Below are 21,843 nucleotides of genomic sequence, written 5' to 3'. Positions count from 1 at the left end.
GTAGGTTTTCTTGCTTTTCCAGATAAAAGAATTTAAGAAAGATACTAGCAACTCCAATTGCACACAACAGCCCTGTCATCCTGTGATCACTAAATTAACAGTGCTGCTATCACTTGGAAACATTATAGAACATTTAAGATTATTAGTCAGCTGTTCGGTTTTCTAGCAAAAATTTAAACAAACACGCTCCACAAAGCAGCAGATGAAACCTGAGTGTAACCCAAGCAATCTGCTCCCCAAGTTTGAGTCTTTCTACTTTGCAAGTTAGGATCTGAAGAAGGCAAAAGAAGCACTTTCCAGTCAGTGCAGTGCTGATAGTTGAGTACCTGCAAAGAAGTGCCAGCCAAGATCAAAATTAACTCCTTTTATGCACCAGTAAGTTCAGTCTATTTGCAAGCAGATTCAGTGGTGCAATAGGGAAAAAAAAAAAAAAAAAAAAAAGGGACCAAGAGCTGACTCTGCAGCCCCAACTCAAGGCAACATTCACAGTCATTTGAATAGTTTTGCCTGAGTCAGGATTCCAGCTCTAGAACTCTAATTACTGCTGAATAACTAACCCACAAACAACTCTGCCAGGAAATCAGCACATCTCTCTAAGTCATGTAACAGAGAGGATTTTTCTTTTCATTATCTTTCCCATTTGTCATAGCACCACACAAATGCTCTGTGACCACCAGCTCAAAATCAATGGGACACACACTTGCAGAACTCAAGCTTTGGGGTTCAAGCTAACACAAGAACCAGATGATTCTGGAGAAAACAAGAGACGGGGGTGGTCGCTGCCAGAGGTTGTTGTAGAATCCAAAACCAAAAAAATTCCAAGTTTTGGTTCTGAAAGTAACCTGTGGCCTAGGTCTGGGAGGGGATGACAGAAAAAGGTCACTGTATTCATGTTCCCTTTCATTTCCCACAGCATCTCCTCCTGGCTCTGCCACATGAGGATCCCACACTAACCAGACTTCTGGTTGAAATGCTGAAGATTCTGTGGTCTGCTACACTGGATTAAGAGTCCAGAAGTCTTTTAAGAGAGTTCATTAGTCAGAAGTACCCCTCAGGTGCTGATTCCAGAAGCCCTATAACTACATCAAACTCATAACTCTAAAAAGACAGTTTTCCAGCTTTTTAGTTTGTTTTTTTTTTTAAAACAAACAAACAAACAAAAGCTGACAGTTTGATCAAGAAACTTCATATGCACCACACACTGCTACAGTCTCCAAAGATACAGAACAGTAGTTTTAAGATAGATGAGTTGTCATCCTTTGAGTTGTATGAGGATTTTGATGCTGAAACCAAAGTTAGGCCAACAGGAGTACAACGTTTCGCAGGAGACACACAAGGTGCTAAAGGGGGGAAAAAATAAAAGTATTTAAAATATTAATAAGAGTCACACTAACCAGAGACATGCTGATGTTTCTGAGCTCAAAAAATGTTTTTCAGGAATTTTCAGGAAGCAAAGTGGTCATAACCTATCCAGCCAGGGTCTGGTATGTGGCAAGTGATGGAAAGCAGGTTGTTGAGCTCTTTTCACTGGGTGGCTGTAGGGAGACATTTCTACCCAGAGACTATTTTTAACAGGCTGGAAATTCTCCTACCCAAGGTGGGATCCAATATATGCACAGTAGATCTGTCAGCAGCCTCCCTTCACTTTACCCTGGTCACTGTTCAAATGTCTTTTACAGCCTACTTACAGATACTCAAATTTTTCAGCCATGGGATAGAGGTTAGTCTTGACTCCCAGCTCTGCCTCCCACTTGATACAGCTGCAACTCTTGGTCCAACTCGAGAGCCTTTCCATGCAGCAATGAAGTGGGAGATGTTTGGCTGGTAGACCCATCTGCTGGATATTCTTGCCTTCCCAATGCCACAGGTCAAAAGGTAGTATGGCTAGATAGCCTGGATTAGACCACTAAACACACTGCTTACGGTATTTAAACAGTTTCTGCACCATTATTCATCTGACCTCCTATAATGTTATCATAGAACCATAAGAATGCACTGGTTTGGAAGGGACCTCTAGAGGTCATCTAGTCCAGCCCTCCTGCAGTAAGCAGGGCCATCTTCAAATAGATCAGGTTGCTCAGAGCCCCATCAAGCTTGACCTTGAACATGTACAGGCCTGGGGCTTCCACCACCCCCTTGGGCAGCCTGTTCCGGTGTTTCAGCACCTTCACAGCAAAGGTAGGTGAATTTTTTTAACCTGTGCAAAGGTCAGCACTTAAACCAAATGGTACCAGAATCTTTGCTTGTCATATACCACATCTAACAATGTCACCATCTGTGAACAGTATGCAGAGATGACTTCATTTGCAAAAGCCTGGAGAGAAAAATCAGAGAGTAAGTTACAAAGTTCCTTTCGAAGTCGCTGATAACTTTGCCAAAAATTTGGCCATATTATCTGCCCAGCTCTGGCCTTGACTATCTCATAAACATAGGGGGAAATCAGAATGTCATCCTAACATATAAATTTTAAATTCCTAATAGAGTAATGAAATACAGTATCTTAAACGTGCCTCAGCAATCACTGTTCTGTGGCACAGTAAATTCTGAAGAGTAATGAGATGGCACCAAACCAAGGTCTGCCTGGAACTTCTGCATCTAAAAGGATGCATTTCAGAGCAGTGACTTGGTCTGGTATATCCAACAAAAAAAGCACTGGTCTCACTTCTGGAAACTTAGTTCAAGAATGCTACAGGGACCTTTGACATCTCCAGACAGGCAAGAGAAATTCTGAAAGAGTGGAAAAACACAAACTTGAATAAGAAAGAAACCTGAGGAGTTGGATCTAACAGGCAGCCTGTGTCTTCCATTTCCATAAAAAGTATCAGACCAAATAACCAAACAGGCTGCAGGTAAAAAACAAAAAAAATCAGAAGAATAACACTCAGAGATTTGTAAGGACTAAATCCCATCAGATTAACATCATTTGTTTTTAGGACAGAGTAATGGGCTTGTGAATAGCAAAGGACAGGAGACATTACAGATCCTGACTCCAGTAAGGCTGGAGCACAGCTGGACAGGGAAATGCCTTCACGGTGTGGAAAAGTGGACGAGCCAAACCCGGCGCTGCTGTCGGTGGCTCACTGTCAAACAGAAGGATGCTAAGTGAGAATCCTTTTAATATTTGTTATTTTCAAGATAAGGACTTCAATTATTAAGTAAAAAACTATATTAAATGAGAAGGCTGCAAGTACAGTGGAGGAAGAAGTGGAATTATTTTAACAACCTGCAGAAATTGCCTGGGGAAAAAAAAAAAAATTTATGTAAGTAAAAGGTTAGTCCCACCGAAGTGGAGAATCAGCTGTGAGGACACAGTTCAGGGAACAACTGCAGTTTTCTTGAAGAGGACTGAGAATTTAAAGGAACCCCCAAGCTGGAGCTGTATCACTTGCTGTAACGTTGACAGAAATTCAGACACAGAAGTGAGATGAATAATCCCTTGTACACTAAGGACAAGAAGCATTTTTTCTCTGCAAAGCTACACTGGTGAGACATCAACTGAAGTCCGGCACCCAATTTGAGGAATCAGACTTTAAGAAAGGTGTTAGCTCACTGGAAAAAGTCCAGAAGAAAAATGAGACAGGTAAGTTTCTAGAAAGCATGATTATCCAGAATGAGTGGAAGAATTTGGTTTGTTTAGTAAAGATGAAAGAAAAAAAAAACCACAACAAAATAGGTCTTGAGTTCTGTAGGTATTGTCAAAGAGGAAGAGATCAGTCACAAGGACAAGTATTAGGTCTGAACTACAGCAGGGAAGATTTACCCATGAGGAAGAAACAGCAAGTGAAGCACTGGAACAGACTGCCTGGAAGAACAGGCAATCTCCATCACTGATGTTTTAAAAGTGGATTAGACATACACACCTTAAGAAAAATACAGGTGACCCCACTTTTTAAGATATATTATTTTTCCATACCTCTGACAGCTCTGCAATCCTCTTACTAGGTGACCACTGCTCAACCCTCAGAACTCACACCAAAAAAATCTTTAAAGTCACCAAATCTCAAACACTGTAATTAGACAAAACTTCTCCCAACTCTGGAATCTGAATCAATGGCAAAAATATTGAAGACCACATGAGGTTCTGCCACTCTTCACCATCTAACTTCATTTAAGCAACAAATCATTATTCAGTCTGGCTAACAACCCACTTGAGAAGGAAGATCATTGCAGACTGACTCACCATTTGGATGTTTGTCCATGATTTTATAAAGTTTTAGGTCTACCTTTGTGGTTTAAAACTGGCATCTGATCTTCACAATTACTTTAAAATGCTCTGCTATAATAGAATAATCAGAGGTAATTATGGAAGGTCAGAGAAAGCACAGACATAATATATTCTGTTAGCTCCTTCTGATAGTTCATGAGGTAAAGCTTTATTAATGTGTCTGGGACACATGCCTCAGCCCACTTAGAAATGTCAAAGCTCCCTGGGGGGTGGCACAGCTTTCAGATCTATCTTCAAAAAAAGAAAGAAAATTACTGTCAAAGAAGTCAAAAGGAATTAGAAACCTTTTCCCAAAAATCTCAAACTGGGCCATGCATGACTTTAAGAACAGGTGCTGTGGCAGAAGGATTAAGGCATCCTTTCACAACCCAGAGAGGCAAAGGCAAGCCTTGGTCCAGATCCGCACCACAGGCTGCATACCCACTTAATATAGCTCTCAGCATCTCCTTGTTCACTCAGATCAAGTGCTGAAAAGCAGCTGGATATTGTATCAGCCACTTCATAACCTTATTTAGTGAAGATCATTGGCACCTCTATGCTTTAACTTCAGTCATCCAACTGGGAATAAGGTTTGAGTGAACTCTCATCATGACCAAAGTCCCCAAAAATGGTTGAAGAGGGAACGTGAGAATTTTCGTCTGTGCCCATCTCACACAATCAAAAGTGCAAGTTCAAATTCATGGGCTGGCTGCTCTTCTCATCTGATCCAACCCAAACACATTTTATTTCCCCTGCTTCTTGCACTTGCATGCTCTGATGGAGCAGACATATGTTTGCATCTCCAACACTGGAAGATCTTTCAGAGGTCAGATGCTGAGCCAGACTTCCCACGAAGGGCACATTTATAAAGAATATATAGAGTGTAACTAAATTGCATGTCTGTAACAATCCAAATAAAAAAAAATCACCAAATAATTTATAAAATCTACAAAGTCATCTAGCAATGTGCTTCCATTCACCTGTTTATATTTCTGTTGTTAGAAGACTAACCACCCTGCCTGTTCTTACATTCAATTCTTACTCTCTTCAGATACGGAGAGGAGATACCTTTCTCTCTTGGATATGCCCTGCAAATGACTTCTCCTGTTCTCAGCACCCCCCTCTGTCACACTGCAGCTGACAAATCATATATGATCACAGTCAGCCTCCAACTTTTTACCTCCAGCTAGTAACAAGAACACATTTACACAATGCTGACACACTTCCTCCTCAACGTCTTCTTTCTGTGTCCTACTCACTCAGGGCAGTCCTGAAGTTACAGATACCTCCCCACAGTCTTTTACAGGTAGACATCACAAATTGTGGCCCCATTCAGAGCCCACCACACACAACAAGGCTCATTAGAGCCAGCACAGCACAGAGCTGCCATGGTACCACGGTGTCTGTCAGACGCCTGACATTCATGTGGCTCATGGAGCAAATCCACCTCTACCCAAAGACTAAACACACAAGGCAAGAAACTGAAAGCAGGCAAACTCATTAACCGCCAGCTGTACCACTCCATCAAGCACAGGACCCCTAACTCCATCATAAACTGCTCCAGTATCTATCTTGGTACAGGAAAATAAAGCAAGCTGAAGCGACTGAAAAATGCCTTGGGACTACTCTTTTTTCATAAGAGACCTAAGCTTCTCTGCATCCCCTGTCAAAGCAGAGAAAGACAGCTCTAATTTGCTGCTCAGTTGTAACAGTCACTTCCCATCAGCAGAGGATCACCAAATCATAAAATCTTTTAAGGTTGGAAAACACCTCCCATTTCATTAAGTCTAACCGTAACCCAACTATCATGACCACTAAACTATATCCTACATCTACACACTTCTTGAACACCTCCAGAGATGGCAACTCCACCACCTCCCTGGGCAGCCTGTTCCAACACCTCACCACCTTTTCAGTACAAAAAAATTTTCTTAATGTCCAATCAAAACCTCCCCTGGCACAACTTAAGCTCATTTCTTCTCATCCTATCACTAGTTATCTGGAAGAAGAGACCAAGTCACCCCAATCCAGCCCTCTCCTGACACTGCAAGGACTGCAGTCAGCACGGTGAAACAGCATTGTGGGTACTCGACCCAGATCCATGCATGTAGCCCCCAACTGTCCTTGTAATGCAGCTTATGTTTAAGCAGCACAAACATGAGATAGCTCAATTAGTTACACTGATAACTTCCAGCATCCATCTGTCTTGAGATCTTTTGTTAGGGTTCTCAGTTGTTTTTTCCCGAATTTCCTACTCTGGAAGTCAAAAGCCAGCCCAGAGTACCTAGCTGCCAGCACTTGGATGTCAAACCTATGCAAATGGTCTCTGCCCTCAAGGAATCTCTAAAAACTGGTCATAAATCACCCTCTGTAGGTTTGCAAACATCATCTTACTGTCAGTCACTTCCTTGTGCTTATGCTCAGGAAAGCAAGACTGAACTTCATCTTTTACTTCCAAAGCAAAGCAGAAACCTCCAATCCAGCAGCATTACATAAACAAGCTTCACACCAGTGGGGAAAGCCTAATAGATTTTGTAGGTCAGTGCTTCTGGCAGGTATTTCTCTAAAGACTGTGTTTTGATTTCAAGAGAAAAAAAATAAAAAAACAACCAACAAAACCAACCTACCCTTCTAGTAGATTTTTGAAGGTACAGTCCAGGAAAAGTTAGTAAGAGCAGGGAAAAATCAGGAGGAGGAAGGAGCTCAAGTGAGTTCTTGTAAGCTGATCTGAAAATGTTTCCAAAATTCAAGGCATATAAGGACAAAAAAAAAATCTAGCAGAGAACAACTCAAAAATAAAAAATAGCAGCACAGTTCTTCAAAGGGATGTCAAACTTCACGATACTCTGTGCAGCAGCAGTGACTAAAAAAGGCTTCATGTTGTTGCTACATGGTGATATTAAAAGCTAGTGCTCATTTCTTTGGGAAAAAAAAACCCAAACAATAAAGCCACATGCAACAGAACAATAAAAATGCAACACTACAGGAAAGTTACTTTAAATCCTATTCATAAAACCCTGGGGCATTTTCCCTTGTTCAGTGTAGCCACCACAATATCACATTCTAGTTCTCAACAAAGGTCAGAAATGTCCTAACTGGCAAGGCAATGTGCCAAGGCAGGGGTGACAAAAATAACTTTGAGGAACTTAGCCTTTAAAATAAACAAACAGAACTGGTGGCGTTTCTTTATTGCCTGCTTTAAAGCAGTTACACTGAGCATTAAATTTACTATCAGATAAACTTTTATGCCTTATATGAGTCCTCTTGTGCAGCAACGATTCCTTTCCTTGGGCTCTTAAGGAGCCAAGATGTCTGAAATGAAAATAGAAGCCTCTATCTCACTAATCTGCAAGGAGAAAGAGGGGGAAGTTTGCTTTTCTTTCTCTGGCCACCATGACATATTTGTGAGCCTAATAACATCCTTGCAAAGTAGATAAAATATTAAGTATTATCTCCATATTACACCAGCAAAGAAATAAGAGGGCCAATAGACAGCCACCCAGTTTCTGCAAGTACAAAATTAACCTTGGATTTATTATTTCAAATAAGAGGAGATAATCATCATGAATATTTTATAACATTTTCTGTAGCCTTAATAAAACAACTACATTCTCTCCATTTGTAAAAAAACTAGAGAGGGTTCACAAGCAGTGTCTGTGATGCTGTACAGACCTTTACCAATAGTTGTGGTTCTGAAAATTAATCTTTTATTCACTGAATTTCAGACCAAACCCATGAAACTGTTCTGTAGAAAGATTTTATGTTTTTTACTGCATCATCTCAAAATGCCAAAGTCAGGTGTACCCTGTGAGACTCCTGGCATCCAAGTACAGCCTGAAGAAGCAGCCGAACAGCCAAAAGCCAACATATCTCCTACAGGGCTAGTATCTATACGCCAGAATTGTGAAATAAAAGATGTTAGTTTCATAGGATGCTTATTCACTCTAAAGAGGCCAGTGTGGTGGTGTCTTTCTCCTCTGTCTCCACACATACTGGGGAGGACCCCTAACTCCAAGACTTCAATGGGAGTAACCCCCATTCATCATTTGAAGAGCCTAAAAGCCATCTATCCAAAGAATCAGCAGCAGAGACAAGCAACTCTACAGCAGCATATTGGGCAAAGTTACTTTCCTACAGAATTGTGCCTTCTGGGCAGATCCTCCAGTGCCTAAAAAGCAACTAGACAAATTCATGGAGGAAATACCCATCAAAATCAACTGAAGCATACACATACCAAGAGCTTCCTGGGGTACAGACCAATAAAGGATGGAAGTGCACCAGGAACCTGCATTATACTCTTCTCTGCACATCTCCCATTGACCACTGTCCAAAGCTAGATCCATCTTTGATAAAATCCCAGAGTTTTTATGCAGTCCCTCTCATCATCAGAAGTCAGTTAGTTCTATAGCTTTTTGGCTGTGGGAGGACCAAAAGGGCCCCCTTTTTCTAGCTGACCACTTGTTTTCATAAAGTCTGTCAGGGCTCCACGCTTTTCACACTCTCTGACTCCTGGCAAGTCTGCCTGGTTTTGGCAAATAGATTTCAAAGTTCTAGTAGGAGGGAGTAGGGACAGTGATATGATGCTGGCATAAGCCTTGTTTCCTTAAGAAACCAGGTTAAAAAAGTCAACAGATGACGAGTTACAAGACGTTCTGTAATCTGCTTTTAAAACACCCAGGAATGAGGTGCAAAGTCCTAACAGGGTGTACAAGGATGTGTTTGACAAGGAGTAAGTGCTTACATTAACCAAAAGAACACCATCTTTTAAAAAAAATATTCCATGATAAAAGAGAGACCCAATAGCAACTCCAAGGAGCAGGAACCTGCTCACTCACAGACCTACCACAAGGCACAGATCTATTCTTTCCTTTCTAAACCATCCTTTTCGCTCTCTTCTAGACCTTAACAGACTGCTATGAAAATACCATAAATTATAGAGCATGAATGATGTCAAAGCCTGCTCTCAGAGGGAGGCTTGGAACAGCAATCATGTATTCTTTAGTTTGGGAATACACAGACACAATTTTTGTTCATAGCCTATAAAAAAGGGCTCTGTACATCAAAGGCACAAAATAGATTTCCTTTCAGATCTTCCCTTCAATGAGCTCAGTCTGATACCACAAACACAGGAACAGAAAGGAGGCTGACAGGATGAAAAGAGAAAGTGAGGCCCAAGAAGAATGACACAAGCCACTGAAATACACAGGGAAAGCAAAAATGAGGAAGACAACTCATTTCAAATCGCTCTGTGTTATTCTAGCTAGCCCTCAGAGAGACCTGCTTCTGAATACCTGAATGTGACAGGAGATAATGACCATAATTCTCAAATGAAGACCTATGAATCTTCTCCATGTGTGCATAAAGGACATTTAATAATTCTGATTGCTTTAAACTATAGTACATGTCCACAGTCCAGAGCAGGCAAACAGGAAAAACTTAGGCAAGATGAACAAAATGTGCTGACTTGTTCTACTCAGCCACTCACCATCTGCCACCCACAGAGGGGATGTGATGGCCAAGAGTCATTATGTCACCAGAGGATTCTCCTGCTCTAAGGTGGTATTTTGCCAGGTAACACACCACTAAGACTGCTTCACCATGCAGGAGGCGGGGAGGAAATAGAAGAAACAATGAGAAGCTTGGACATCAGAAAATTCTAAAAACAGGGTTTAACTTTGCCTAGAACTAAACCCACATGTTGTTAACATCCCACATCTGGGAGCAGCTTTTGAATTAAAGCAAATTTGAGCCCAGACAAGTGAAATCTGTCCCTTACTGTTATTTGTAGTCTACAATCTGAGACCTCAGCTAAAATAGAAGACCAAAACTAATATCTGTTAATAACATGCACAGTGATAGCGATGGATTTCCTCTATCCTCCATTCCCCTACATAGGAAATATCTGAAAGCTCTACCTCCCATTTTGTTTGCCTTAAGTAAAATACAAGGAATGTCTTGTCTCCACAAAGTGCTATGAAACTTCACTACACTGTATAAATGTTTTACACCAATAATTATTCAGTGGTACAGTTACAAAGTGTTGCTGCAAAAATTCCACACACAAAACCAGAGAGCACTGTGGCTAAATCACATGTATATGCTCACCAGAGGGATATTTCCAGGTAGTCTGCCTTAGAAACTTTGCTTCTCAAAAGAACCATTGCTGCATCCATGCACAGTGAGAATACCTAAGTTTAAGTGAGTTCTCTAGAGTCTGCCCACATACAAACATCTTTTCTTCTGGATGATTTCTCTAAGCCCACAGACAAGGATGCCTGTTTTCAGAAGGATGCTCAAAACAGTTGTTCCAAATTCACTTCAAAGCAGACATGCACAGACACCACACAGATCCCAGCTAGAAATAGAGTTGCTCTGATTTGATCTAATTAACCTCCTTTCCAACACTGAATGTGTGCAAACAAACAGGATGCACAGGGAAACTCAGCTAAGCAGCTTCCTCACTGCCTTTGCCTGCCACAGCACATTGACAGGTAAACAACCACCTCTGCCTTTGACGCTGACCCTCCAAACAACCAGTGACATCTGTGTCTGAGAGCAGACAGCCTCCAGAAGAATCGTAGAATCACAGCATCAACCAGGTTGGAAGAGACCTCCAAGATCATCCAGTCCAACCGATCACCCAGCCCTAGCCAATCAACTCAACCATGGCACTAAGTGCCTCATCCAGTCTCCTCTTGAACATCTCCAGGGACAGCAACTCCACCACCTCCCTGGGCAGCCCATTCCAATGGGCAATCACCCTCTCTGTGAAGAACTTCCTCTTAACATCCAGCCTATACCTCACCTGGCACAACCTGAGACTGTGTCCCCTCATTCTGCTGCTGGTTGCCTGGGAGAAGAGACCAACCCCCACCTGGCTACAACCTCCCTTCAGGCAGTTGTAGACTGTCCTGAGCCTCCTCTTCTCCAGGCTAAACACCCCCAGCTCCCTCAGCCTCTCCTCATAGGGTTTGTGTTCCTGGCCCCTCAGCAGCTTCACTGCCCTTCTCTGGACACGTTTCAGTACCTCAACATCTCTCTTGAATTGAGGGGCCCATACTTCTTGGACCCATACCTCCATGAACACACTTAACTGCACACTGAACTCAGTCCAATGCTCCCTGCAAGCAACAAGCTTTGTGGCACAAAACCACGGATAAATCCATGCCCATTGCCAAAGGGTGCCCCCTGAAGAGTGACAGAAGGCAGGCCTTGTACTACATGAATCACCTCCACACGACATATGCCTCAGCACACCAACAACAGCTCAACTAAGTGTTTCAGCTGAAAAATGTCTTTTGTTCCCTCCTCCAAGGTTCTTGATTCAATGCATGTGAAAAGTGATACTTCTTTAGTGGCATTTCAGAGACTTTACCAGTCTGAGTTTCTGGGTTTTGGGGTTTTGGTTTGGTTTGGTTTTTTCACAAGAATGTTTGAAGTTGTTTTGTTTTTTCTAAGTTCTCACTTTTTCCCCATTCCATCCCACCTTGGAAAGAAACAAGAATTGGTAGAAAATTAGGTTATTTCATCAGATATGTTCTTTTCCACCTTCCTGGTAAATACTAAGTTCCATTAATTTCCACCTGCTCACTTGTGTTAGCAGCCTCACTGAATACTGAGAAGTTCTTTCTGTGATGTAGAACAGATCCTCCCCAGGTAGAAGTCCAAACCATGGTACAGGAACACTACAAAGAGTTCACCGTCCTACCATCCATGCTGTCAGCTCTAAGAATTTCCTCTGGTGGAGCCTTGTAAAGCATCCCACTTACACACAAGCTGCTACAAACTCCAGTCCCTGTAAGGTGTCACACAACAGGTTATTTCTGGCACTGCAGAGAAAAACCCCAATCTGCACCCACAGGAATGCAAACTCCACATGGCAAGCTTTGGCTAAGAAACAAGTACAAGGTCCCAGGATTTAGACACATGAAAGAAAGGGGTCTTACCAACTGCACTGTAACAACCACATCATCATACCTCAAGACGCCAAATAGAAATCACACTGTGCAAACTAATGCAGTTGGCTTTCTGTCTCTGAGCTCTCCGACAGGGAATGTGTTCCAGCCCTGTTTCCCACTTGTCTTACACAGGCACAGCAGCACGTGCTTTCAGTACTGTCCTTACACATGCAGCTATATGATGCACATTAGCTGGAACAGATCTGCACAGTCGTGCTCCTATGAATTACATGAAAAATCAACCCCCAGCAGGAAACTACTTTTTTTGCGAGGTGCACAGCTTCTCCAACTATCCCATTAATAATAAAAGTGTGTGTTAGACCTCATCAAAAATGTTCCCCAGAAGACTAAGCCTCTGCAGGAAGAGAGATAGCTGTGCTGTATATTGCTTCAGCAGGCAATTGCTCAAATACTGCTTCAGTGCCATAAACAGTCACTTCCCAGCCATAATGCAAGCATAAAATGCCTGAAAGAGGAAAGAATAAAACTGAAAGAGTCACCAGGTTGGCCTCAAGCTACAATTTCTTTCTCACTCTGGATTAAGAGATCACTACTAAGTCTGTGACTGGTCTAGTAGTCGGACTGAGTAGAATCGTTTAGGTCGAGTCGTAATGCCCCATGAACTTTCTCTCAAAAATATGTAATCAGAAGCTTAAATGAGACTCAAAACATGTATGGAAGGTCTTCCTGCATCAGGTAAAATAGACTAGACAGCTTTGAGACAGGAATAGCTTCAAGATTGCCAGAAATGGTAGGAAACATCATCTTCCAGTCTAGACCTGAATCCTGCTCCCTTGCCTTAGCTCCTAAAAAAAAACATATGAGGAGCAAGACAGCTTTTCTTTGCCTCTGCCAAAGGACAGCAGAGATACATTTCTCATTCCCTCACTCTGCTACCTTGATCCAAGCCAGCAGGAAAGGCTAAGTCGCTTTCATCAAGAATATTTTCAAGTAGAGTCTAGGAAGAATCAATATGGTTTCAAAGTAACAACAGAAAGGTCTTCTTTGCGTGGCAGATACACTGAGAACCTGTAACACCAACACATACTGCATGCCTTTGAATAAATTCACTGCTAGCACTCAGAGGTGCCTGAGATGCTCTCAGTTACACCTCTGCCATCACTGTGTAAGCCATACCCTGGGTATTAGGTAGGCATGATGTTACAGATTCCATCATCATGCAGTGAAATCTGCCACGCTGCAGAGGGCCAGCCCAAACCGTAAGCCACCAGGGAGTCCCACTTCACCTCACAGAAAGAAAAAAGATTTTCAGTCTCACTGAGTAGAGCTGGTCCCCTTGCTTTTGGTGAATAATTTAAACAGCCAGTTAAGAATTCACCACCACCACCACTCTATTTGTACATTTGGCACAGTGAGGGTTTTTTGTAGCCACTATCATTATTGCAATCATCCAGCAGCAGGTTTGTCTGAAAAAAAATCTGCCACTAGTTCTCAACAAACAGTAAGCTGCAAATCCACTTTGATGGGTGAATTCCTACCAGGTAGCTGAGTAAAAGCACAGTGAGTTCCAAACATGCAGGAGAAGTAACTGCAAACTTCTAAACCCATTGCTATTTAATAAATAAATAAAGGCAATACAAGCACTGGAAGGATAAAAGTTTGCTGAGAACCATCTGTCACTTTGGAATATTATTTTACATTTAACCAAGACCAGATGTGCAGCAGCGTTCATGAGTGGATGATAAAGACAGCAAGGGAAGGACAATCAAAAATGAGGGATACCTCTTCTGTGCACTCCATAAGAGCATCAGGAGCTCATGGCATACCCAAGTAATTTCTTAACGAGCTATATGCAGCAGAAACTACCTCTCTTAGTAAAATAGAAAAGTCAACACACAGCTCCATGCTGCTATGATGACACCAAGTTGAGTGAGCTTAATGCCACCTCAGGTGAGTGAGTGCCAGTGAGAAGCAGCAGCAGGCTGCCAAAGGGATGTGCTACCCTGGAGCATGAGGCAGGGGCCCAGCCATCACTCAGAGGACCAGGCAGCAAGGAAGCCTTTCTGCAAGAAAGGCTGGAGTAAATGATCACAAGAGGACAGAGGAACTGAAAAGCAAGTAGAGAGCCCTTGTAGAAAGCTATCAAGATATTGAAAGCTACTCTACCAACCTTAGCACCAGGCCAAGTTCAGCACAAGACCTTCTGTGCCATCACCAGTGGAGATCACTCCATCAAACATTATGGCTTGTTCTGCACAGTCTCTGGCAAATTAACATTATCCCATACACACCTTACTGTCTCAACTTTCCCTGCCAAATAGGAGTAATTTTTCTCAATATCTTGGCACACTCCTTTATGAGACATCTTTAAAGCTTGGAAAATAATTCTTCTTTAGATACATAAAACAGGGAGACACATTTTGGCCATTAATTTCAGCCTTCTGCTAATTTCCAGTCTTAATTTATTCATGGCCTGTTCATACCCATTTGTCTGTGTGCCAACGTGCTGTTTCAGTTTAAATAATGCTTTTTTCCTACATTTCCCTGTTGATCCTCCCAAGATGTATTTGGAGCAGCAGCCATGTCCCCATTTTGGCTAGCCTATGCAAGCCAAGCTCTACCAGTCCTCTCTTTCAAGGGTACAATCCCCATCACTCTGCTCCTCATGGTGTCCTTCATGATTTAAATTCGTCCCCACTGCTCTCCACTGTTCAGAACTGCACCTGTTTGCCATGGCATGTTCAAGTACCACAGGACCGTGGCTCAGCTCCCCAGGGATTTGACCCAAAGAGATCAAATGAGTCTCTGACAAAAGGCCAAGGACTGAACCAGTTCCCTCTCCTGCCAGCTTATGAAGTCCCCATCCTCTAAAATCCTCTGAGTTCCCAGGTGACTACAGTCACCAGTGCAAGGCTGCCATACTGTCCCTGCTAGCAGAGAGATCCACGCAAATCCTGGCCCTACTACATTAAAAAATCTGTACCTGATCTTGCCAAAATTAGTGGGCAAAGGAGTATTTATAAAACTCTGGTTTGCTGAAAGAAATTAATTCATAAATTATGGCTACCACTGCTGAGATACAGTTACACAGTTTTTTGCGTTATTTTTTCTTGACCTGAAAGGTAAGTCTGCAAGGAAAAACAACTCCAACAGGACTGCAGCCCATGCTGTGGCATTCACTTGTGCCCCCAGAGCTGGTGGGGGGAAAAAAAGAGTACCATTGCTCCACTGCTCCTTTCCCCGTCTCTCCTATTGTGCATGCTCTGCACAGAGAAACTGAGGGCTCTGTGAGCTGCTGGAGAAGCAGCTGGGTGCCTCCAATAAACAGACGGAGACTTTGTTCCTCTCACTGAGAAGTGACAAGCCACCAGGAGGGCATGGTGTTCAGTAAGCAGGGAGACGATCTGGCGTTACCATGTGATTCGTACTGCAGCAGAGCTGCTGGCACAGCTGCTGTAATAACCAGAGAAAACTCCCTCCAGTGTTGCCGAGTTAGATTTTCCCTTCACAGCCTTTCACTCTGCTCAGAGAGCAAGGCAGCAGAATTGTCAATCCACTGATGCTGGCTCAGCATGCCTGTTACCCCAGTCTTAATAAGCAAAGCAATTAAGCATGGACTTAACTTTAAACACATTGCCAAAGCCCAGTGGCTTCGCTCAAGTTCAGACTTAAAGAGACACTTAAGATCGTTGCTAACTTGAGGCTTAACTTTCCAAATTAAACCACAAAAGCTGTTCCAGGGAAGTAAGAAAACACAAAGCTCATCCTTATAGCATGACTGTGTGAACATAAAGGAGAGGTTCAGGATGTCCTCCCAGGTGCCAAGCACCACTAAGGACACACACTGTTGCAAGGGCTTTCCAGCTCCCTGGCAGACACATCTGACCATGCCACTGCACCAGAGGAGTGGTCACACAGTAACACAGCTGATGGTCCTACTGCTCTGTAGGCACAAGACATCATCCTTCTGCTTCTAGGAGCTTACACAACTTCAGGGTTTCAAGGCAGGTCTGAATGAGAGAAGGGGAGCTCGAAACAGCATGGGACAACATATGAGTTTTTAGAAGTCTAGCAAGTGCCTGCTGAAGGCTGGCATTCACGGACTGCAGCAGTGCCAATCAAAGTCTTCAGATCTGAATGAGAGACACCAGAAGAGTAGAAATAAGCTTCAGATATTAAGAGAAGCCCCCAAGCATGATGAATAAGAGAAGGTCAAGAATGTGAAGAGCTAGGAGGACAAGTGCAACCATTGTATTCTAAAGACAATTATGCTTGTTTTTCTCTAGCCCTGAGAACACAGCATTACAAATGGAGATCTGCTATGCTGAGAGACAGGACATAAAACTGCGGACAGTGAAAAGAACTGCATCAAAAAGACTTTGCACAGCCAGAAACTGTTGGAGGTGGACCTGGTGAAGCTGATGAAGACTGGATGAGAAACTTTGGCTAGAGCAGTTTCAGTAAAAGGCACAGAAAAGGTGTTAGGACAGACTTGAAGGAGAACAACTTTGTAGCTTGAAAGTAAAAAAGCTTTCAGAACTGAGATGAAAAGCAGATGGGGTGGCAGTTGGAAACAGTGAAAAAAAAAAGGAAATAAGAAAGAAAAAAGAAAACACAACCAACACATACTCTTGACAGTAAAGATGATTGTATTACCAGCAGAAAGTCAGAGAAGAATAAGAAGTTGTGGCAAAGATCAGGAGAGGAAATAGGGTTTGCCACTGCTTATGTAGATGGAAAAGATGGATCATACCAAATGAAAACACACACATTGAAACATAAGTCAAAAAACATGGGAGCATCATCTACAACTCCAGGTCAAAGGCTGAAGCCTCTGTTCTACACCAGCACCATGTCCTTGGAAATTATGGAGTAACTTTGAGGAAATTCACTGGAAGAGCCTCTTTTCCTTCCCACAGAAGTGAGAGAGCTGATACATACTCTGACATTTTAAATGCAAGAATTGAGGGATCAAGCCATGCATGTTAAGGTATGGGATGATGAGAACAAGGAAAGCCCTTATCATCTCAGGGCCACACATGGGGAAGCCATCATATCTTGCTCCAATTTCTATGTCTTGCTATGCAAGATAGGGTTTTTTTTGCAGGATACATGAATGCAAGTACAAGATTAAAATAGATGCTTCTGCTTCATTAGATGATTTACAGAGAAATAAAGGAGGCATTTTCCTTCACTAACAGCTTTTTTCAAGAATAAATAAAATGTTAAAAGTGCCTGACTTAAAATTAACAGAAGAATCATCATATGCACACACCCGAGTCTGAAGTAGGTTAACGCACACAAATATAGAAGATGAAGCAAAGTCTTTAGAAAATACTGCAGTAACAGCTCTTGAACACTACAGATCTCTGACATTAGAACAGACTGCAACCTTCATCCACAGAAACTTAGGTATGATCCCCATTAAATCATGGAACACACATCAATCCACTAAGGAAGGAGTGTAAATCATGACCACAATTCACAGACCCTTTTGTCATTTTCCAGGACCCTCCAAGTATGAGCAGAAGAGCAGATACCCACCCCCAGCCTTCGCCTTTCCTCATCAAGACTGGGGACAAAGACAAGCCTCATGGAATGTGGCAAGCATCAGCAGGCTGCCATCATCCAAACAACATTCCCATCTGGTGCCTCACCAGCTCTCTGATTAGACCTGAGGGGTACCCAAGAAGCAGATAGCATAAAGCCATCCTGGGGACAACTCATCCTGGGGCAGCTCATCCTCAGCTGACTTCTTCCTCAAGCACTCCTCAGACTCAAGGCAGCAGCAAGGTGACAGCATAAACGGATGACTGCACATGCTACAGGTTCAGGCATATGACAGGACAACAGCTCCTCTGCCTTGGGGAGGGTAGGGACACAACCAACCTGAAATTCTGAGCACAATGCATGCCACCAGCATGCTGCACTCCAGAAAAAGGCTCCATCATTGTTCAGTTGCAGTGAAACTGTATTTGGATAGCAGTTGCAAAAGTCATGCCCTCAGCAAAGTAAACTGAGATCTCAAGTACACTAATAATTGGCTGTACAAACTTCCCACCTTGAGTGTTTACATTTTGACAGTGCTGTAGCTGTATTGAACAATTAGCTAAGAGAACTGTCAACAGCACTTAGCAGCAACACCACTTGAAGGCAGTACTTCAGCCTACACACAGGAACAGAGTAAGATCTCCAAGCCAGGACCACCAAGAGTCACTCATTGTCTCAGTGCCAAAAGACTCTATATATCCAAGATGCCTGAAGGACATGTGTTTTTTTTTCCCAGGCAGTAGAACATCTTTGTGAAAATCCCAACACATTCAAGCATTTTATATGCCCAAAACACACAGCCAAAAGGATCAGGTAGTTATTCCCCAACTGAAAGCACTCCAAAAATTATCATGATGGTTCCAAAACTTACGAGATTGCTTTACAAAGCACTCACAAGTTTTAGAAGAACTGCATGCTTTTTGATTACTTCAGGGCATTGGATACCTCTGGGTTACACATTTCCAATTTTCTTCTCTAAGCATGATGTCCACAAATTATGCTTATTTTCTTCAAACAGCAAAACCTGAGATACTAATTACTTTTTTTTTTTCCCCTCAGAACCCAGTCTATAACAAAGGTACAAAAGGCTAAAAGACTTGCAATAAAATCCCAAGAGTCAGCACTTTTGAAAGCCTGGGCCTCTCCTGACATGTTTGATCTAATTTTGAGCTGATGCAATTTGTAGCATCTGCAGAAGCTGGTCCTGGACAAAGAAAGCTTTTTGTTATCTGGGCTGTCCTCTCCTGGCCTCCCTGATGTACCTGTGCAGAGCCACTTGAATTGCCAACACTGAATTCAGGTCTGCATTTTGATAGAGAATGAGAGGGTTGCTACAGATGGAAAAACTGCAAATTTGTGATGTAATATTAAGCCAGTATCCTCATGCCTCTCCTGGTAAATCACATGGTAGAGATCCTCAAGAGCCACTGCCGAATTTGGGACACAGGTCCTACCTGGCTTAGACTTAAATGGTCCCTGGATTACTCTGAGCTTCTTCCCAACTCCTCTCACTACACACAAGCCAGCTGACCTCACTAAATGATCACAACATCTGCCATGCTGTTAGCATGCTTCCAAAAAGCAGCTGAGTGGAACTTCAGGGCATGACTGACTGCTTTTTGAGCTGACCATTTCCCAATGGAATCTTTCTTTTTAAGTGGTTTCAAGTCATGGTTTTCCTCCATCACATAAAGTACACAGATGTGCTTGTCTGCTACTAGCAGTTTCACTAATTGTGTTTTGGTTTATAGTTGCATTGGAGTGGGAGAGTACTGCATTGCCTGCTCTGGAAAGCAGTTCACCTCCTCTGATTCCAGGAGGAGTTTAAACACACAGAGTAAAGTCTACACCTCACTAAGGTGGGTTTCCTTCCCCCCCCCCCCCCCTTCAGCTCCATTTCCCTTTTGTTTTTGACTCTGTGCCATGTTGTTTGCATGCAGTCTGCGAACTGCAAAGAAACTATTAGCCAGCAAAACCCTCATACATCCATTTCCTCGGTGATAAAAATGAGTAATTTCTTACATTAACCTAACTTTCCCTGGTAAATTGCTTTACAGACTGCTGGGACAGCCACGATTTCAGAGAAATCCACTATGGTTTCTCCCAGCTGCCAGAAACCCATTGCTCCCAATTAAAAACTTCAAAAGAAAAAAAATAGTGGATTTCTGCAAGGTCCAACTGCTTTAATTTCAGCTACTTCTTTTAAGGCAAAATAACCCCCTCCCCCCAAAACCAAAAACACACCAAAAAATCCCAGTCCCCCAAACCTCTAAACCACAAGTGTCTCGTATTAAAATGGCACGAGGCAAACCCCCTTAATTACTTTTCTAGAAAAATCTAATTAGTTCCGTGAGGAAGATTAATAATCCAGGAGCTTCATGCAGAAGCGGCCGCCCGAGGGGACCCACCGGGATCCAAACTTTCCCGGTGCGGCGCGGGGCAGCCGGTGAGCAAACACGCACCCACCCGCCTGCGAAGGTGGGCGGTAGGAGTGGGGTGCAAATGAAAAATAATCCTCAAAATTACAGTGGAAGGGCCCCTCACCGCTTCTGGGCGCTGGCTGCTGGCTGGAGCCGAAGTTAGGAGGGCAAAATACCATCATCTCCCCCTCCACCCACGGTCTTCCACCGGCAACCCGCCCACCACCCCCGGCCGTAGATGCCCGCGTCTACTCGGAGGGGAGCGAGGCAGAAGCCGCTCCTGGGCCCCCCCGAGGGGTGGGAAGGACATTTTGGGGGCCACGGGCATCCTCAGGGCTCTGCCACCGTCTCGCCCTCCCCCCACCCCCCCACGCCCCCTCACCCCCAAGGGCCGGGAGAGGCGGGAAGGCGCCTTACTTTTCTGGCTGGAGTAGCCCGGGTAATATCCATAGTAGCCCGTGATCCGCAAAATCCTGTCCTCGATGGTGGCCACGCCGTTGGGTGCTGCCTTTCCATCCATAGAGGGCGGGAGCCGCTCGCAGGGCGGCCAGGCGGGACGCCGAGCGGAGCCGAGCCGAGCCGGGCCGGGCTGACAGCAGGAGGAGAAGAAGAGGAGGAAAAGGAGGAAGAAGGCAGTGCACCGGGCACGGCCGCCGCAGCTCACGGTGCCGCCGGGGCGCCCGCTGTGACTCCGCCGCCTGATGCAGGACGGGCTCCGCAGCGCGGCGGTAGCCCGCGCTCAGCCCGGCCTCTCCTCCCGCCCCGGGTGAGAAGCGGCGGTGCGGGGGAGGGAAAGGAAGGGGGGAAGGCGGCACCTCAGTCGTTATTTAAAGGCAGGGATGAGGGGCAGGAGGAGTTGGGGAGGGGCTGCGAGCGCCGACTTTGTACCCCTAGAAGCATGAGGGGGGGTCTCTCTTCTGTCACCTCCTTCTTGCCAAGCCCCCTCTAAGTCCTCTTCAGGCTGGGAACTGCCCAAGGGATGCGGTTCTGTTGAACTGAAAGGGGTTACTCCGGTCAGCAGGTAGCTGATATGGATAAGGAAGGTGTCATGAAACGGTACCTGGGAGCAATGGACCTGCAGATCATAGAATCTTTTACGGTGGAAGAGGGCTTTATGATCATCGAGTTCAACTATTAACCCAACACTGCCAGGTCACCACTGAACCATGTCCCTCTGCACCACATTTACACAGCTTCGAAATCCCTTAAGGGATGGTGACTCCAACAGTGCCCTGGGCAGCCTGTTCCAGGGCTTGACAACCCTTTCATAGAATCACAGAATCATTTAGGTTGGAGAACACCTTCATGATCACTGACTCCAACCATTAACCTTAATCTACCAAGTCCACTACTAAGCCATATCCCCAAGCACCACATCTAAACAACTTTCAAACACCTCCAGGGATGGTGATTCAAACACCTCCCTGGGCAGCCCGTTCCAATGTTTCATCTCTTCCACTCCAGTAGCTGCACCATCCTCACCTGTTTCTCCTACAGGTGCCAAAGATCCTGAAGTACATCCACAACAATGTAGAACACATCCACACAGAGCCAGCCCCACATAGCCTGGACTCACTGCTTCTCCTCATGACCAATCAGTGGCCCAAGGAAGTGATCAGTAATGTGCTGAAGATCACTCCAACATGTGACAGCTGCTGGCCCCAACAGCCCTCAGGACTTGTTCCCCATGGGAAGAGGAGTCTCAGACACTCTCTGGCTGCCAGACCCATGGAAACTGCAGGACGTGTGC

The 21,843-nt window shown here is 44.0% G+C and overlaps 1 protein-coding gene across 2 annotated transcripts in view; it reads right to left on the bottom strand.

Annotated features, from left to right (window-relative positions):
* Positions 1-20,613, bottom strand: part of SLC35F4 (solute carrier family 35 member F4) — a 132,991-nt gene extending 112,378 nt beyond the window's left edge. For both annotated transcript variants that reach the window (XM_054400492.1, XM_054400493.1), the window contains exon 1: positions 20,511-20,613. In XM_054400492.1, the coding sequence (XP_054256467.1) occupies positions 20,511-20,613 (103 nt within the window). The remainder of the gene's footprint in view (positions 1-20,510) is intronic.
* Positions 20,614-21,843: the final 1,230 nt, after the last annotated feature.

The sequence above is a fragment of the Indicator indicator genome, chromosome 4 (assembly GCF_027791375.1).
Source record: "Indicator indicator isolate 239-I01 chromosome 4, UM_Iind_1.1, whole genome shotgun sequence".
Taxonomy (NCBI): Eukaryota; Metazoa; Chordata; class Aves; order Piciformes; family Indicatoridae; genus Indicator; species Indicator indicator.
This window is presented reverse-complemented; position numbering and strand designations above follow the sequence as displayed.